Source organism: Triticum dicoccoides, chromosome 5B (assembly GCF_002162155.2).
Source record: "Triticum dicoccoides isolate Atlit2015 ecotype Zavitan chromosome 5B, WEW_v2.0, whole genome shotgun sequence".
Taxonomy (NCBI): Eukaryota; Viridiplantae; Streptophyta; class Magnoliopsida; order Poales; family Poaceae; genus Triticum; species Triticum dicoccoides.
This window is the reverse complement of record NC_041389.1, coordinates 238,436,150-238,439,724: the sequence shown is the minus strand read 5'-3', so window position 1 is coordinate 238,439,724 and position 3,575 is coordinate 238,436,150. Positions and strand designations below refer to the sequence as shown.

The 3,575-nt window shown below is 46.7% G+C and overlaps 1 protein-coding gene across 1 annotated transcript in view; it reads left to right on the top strand.

Moving 5' to 3' along the window:
• Nucleotides 1-1,148: 1,148 nt before the first annotated feature.
• The window catches only part of LOC119308206 (transcription factor VIP1-like), a 5,597-nt gene continuing 3,170 nt past the window's right edge, over nucleotides 1,149-3,575 (top strand). The window contains exons 1-2 of the mRNA XM_037584327.1: nucleotides 1,149-1,767; nucleotides 2,711-2,843. Of these exons, the coding sequence (XP_037440224.1) occupies nucleotides 1,268-1,767; nucleotides 2,711-2,843 (633 nt within the window). The 5' untranslated portion in view covers nucleotides 1,149-1,267. The remainder of the gene's footprint in view (nucleotides 1,768-2,710; nucleotides 2,844-3,575) is intronic.

The window sequence follows — 3,575 nt, the reverse complement described above, 5'->3', positions numbered from 1 at the left end:
CGGATAGAAAACGGGCGTTCGTCCATTTGCGGGCGTGCGTTGGGTCCAAACAGACACGACCCGACGAAGGAAATGGGGTCGGGAGTAGGCCTCACACACACCCTCGCCAAGTTTCAAGATATTGGATATCGGGTTCGTATTGGTTTGGCTTCGACATATCGGATGTCGGATATCGGGTGATATATTGGGCGATATGTGGATATATCGGAGAAAACATGTCTAGTTTTTCTTTCATTATTCTTGTTCAAAACATTTATTTTTAGTAAAATAAAATGTGTGACTTTAATGCTTTCAACATAACACTTTTAGATTCCTAGTATATTATTTGATTAAGAAGCTATTAAGGAAATATTCGCAAAATCCTTACTCTGTGATTAAAAACAATACGATATATATGCATTTTGTATGAAACACTGTGCATGACTTTGATAACATATAATGAAGTTCTAAATGCATGACCTTATTTCACTGCTTTCTAATACAGAATTGTTGTCATCTACGTATCGTTCTATATCGGTGGACATATCGGGCTAGATATCGGTCATATCGGTCGATACTTTGATCCATATCGGATGATATGTTTAAAAAATATATTTTTAAAATGATATGTTATGTTTATGTCGGTAGAGCTTCAAAAATGATGTATCGGCCTATATATATGTCATATCAGCCTAGATTTAAAAGCTTGAGCCACGCACCATCGGAGAGAGAAGTTCACCGGCAGAGAGTATCGCCTGGGCCGCACCAGCTGCCGCACGCCGCTGGCTCATAGGACCAACGCGGCATTCCTTCCACCTGCACAAAGTTACATCCGTGCCCTTGGTACTTGAGTACTTTGACTCTGGCTGCACCGAGTCCACGGACGGCGGCAGAAGAGGAACGTCCGATGCTCCTAGCGATTTGTACTTCCCGGTGGCCGCACCGTACGCCAGGTCCACCAGGACACCCTCTTCCACCTCGCATCCACACTTGTGCTCCCGATGGAGATTCTCTGCAGCTCCCTGGACTCTCCTAACGAGCCACACACCACTTTGACCGTCCATCGAGCCTCGCGATTTGTTCAGGCTGCGCGAACTTGGTGCACCGGGACCACGCGGGGAAGCGCGGCACCACCTACGCAGCCTGCCCCCATTTTCTCCTCACACGTATCCCACCAACTCGATCCCCCGAGCTCAAACATACACACACAAACATACACAGCGCAACGCCTCCCAGCTCGACTCCACGTGCTGCCGCCGCCGCCGGCGTAGACCTCCCGTTGGCCGCCATGGACCCGCGCTTCCAGCTGGCAACTCCGGTGCCGTCCTCCGGCGGCGCTGGTGTGCGAGGGCACCACCGGCGGGCCCATTCGGAGACGTTTCTGCGCTTCCCCGACACCGACCTCTTCCTCGACCCCGATGGAGACTTCTCCTTCTCCGACCTCGACTTCCCATCCCTCTCCGACGACTCCCCGGCGGTCTCCGACCCGACCCCGCCTCCTCCCCCGCCGATGGCGGCCAGCTCGTCCCAGACACCGGCTCCCCGTCCACCGGGCGGGACCCACAACAGGAGCCTCTCCCTTGACGCCGCCTTCTTCGAGGGCCTCGCCTTGCAGGGGGGAGGAGGCGGGGGTGGTGGTGGCCATAAGAGGAGCGGGTCCATGGATGGGGTGAACTCGCCGTTCGAAGGCGAGTCGGCGCTGTCGGGCGGGCTGGACTACGCCAAGAAGGCCATGCCGGCCGAGAGGATCGCCGAGCTAGCTCTCCTTGACCCCAAACGCGCAAAGAGGTGAGGAAATAAATCTTCAGCTGTTCTTTCTCGATCCGGAAGGTGGTGTCATCTCATCTACTGATGTAATTTGTCATGTGAACCATGTATATATGTTTTTTGACCTGCTGACGGTCCCTCACGGAGGACCCCTGAGTGAACTATCGTTAGGTCATCCGAGTGAATGCTGCAACCTGATTGTGTTTCCTAAAAAAAATCACTCCCAGCGAAAGAGGATTGCCGGTAAAGCAGATATATTTGCCATGCTATTGTATAAAGATTTGCCATGTTGTAAAGAAAATAAATTGCAATGCTAGCAGAAAGATTAATTTGCCATGCTTTAGCAGAGTAATTGCCATGCGGTTTTAGGGATTTGCCATTATGCAACGAAAATTCCCAACTTAGTTCAAGATTTGCCATGCTGGCAGACGAATATTGCCATGCTACATCAAACGGAAATGGTGAAAATTCCCATGCTCTAAAAAATAGAATTTGCCATTCCGGATGTGTTTGCTCAGATTGCCATCCTGAGCGAACCGTTTAGTGCCGTCAGGCCGTAGTTGGCTCAGAGGGATGCGTGGGAGTGAAAAGTGATTGCCACGTGTCTTGCTTTGAGATTCGTACACAGGAACTGAACGTGTCACAGCGTGTTCATTAAAAAAAACCTCTGAGCTGACGTCAGATTGTTAAGATTTTATATTTTTATTAATGGAACCATGTATGTTAATGTTTGTAGTAATTTCTGCTACTGAAAGTGTGCTATCAGTTCTGAGATCCTGGATATCTGGATGATAGTTGCAAGGACTAGGGTTTGTCTCCTAGTTGTGTTTGGGTTGTACGAATTTAGGATAATTGTCAGTTTTGAGATCTCAGATATCTGGATGATAGTTGCAAGGTTTAAGGGTTCGTCTACTAGGTGTGTTTGGGTTGTACTAATTTAGGATAATTATATGTCTGCATGTAGGATTTTGGCAAACCGGCAGTCGGCGGCGAGGTCGAAGGAGAGGAAGATCAAGTATACCGGTGAGCTAGAGAGAAAGGTCCAGACACTGCAGACCGAGGCCACTACGCTATCAGCACAGCTTACACTTCTCCAGGTATGGGATTATTTTATTAAGGGGTGTGAGATGAGTTTTTTTTAATGTAGTCCACTATGTTCATTGGTCAATTGTGATGTTTGACATGTAGCATGATCCTAATAGAGTAACCTATACGAAAACCAAAGTTTGACTCATAATTTGTTCTGTTCTGTGTTGAAGTAGATAGCTGATTGTATGTTTGCTGTATATACTTTATAGCATGTTGTTGCATTCAATCCTTTACATTGAATTTGAAGATGCTTAGTTGGGTCATCTGCAACTGAAGTTGTTGATAGCTCCGAGGCTTGAAAAGAACTAATTTATGTTGATATGTAACTGTGTTTTGTTTTGGGAGTAGTGTGGAAATGACACACATAGTACTGTTCAGCTTTTGAATTGTGTGACAGTGTGAAGAATTTAGATTTCTTATTAAATTTTTGTCACGGACTAGCTTTATCATCGGCATTTACATTTTGCTAGAATTGTGATATTACATCGAGAACAGTTTACGGTAGGTATATAAGTCAGTAGGACAGAACACATATATGAACTGGATTGCCCTTCACATTAGTCCATGGTGCGTGTATACATTGTTCATTTTAAACAGAGAAGAGCCAAAGTTTTGTTGATGAAATGGACAAGCATTATGGTAATTAGAGTAAGTAGTAAAGCATGAAAAGTTACGACAAATAGGTCTAGCGATGTATCTCTTCGCGCGTGTGGGTGTGTGAGTGTGTGTGAGGGAGGGAG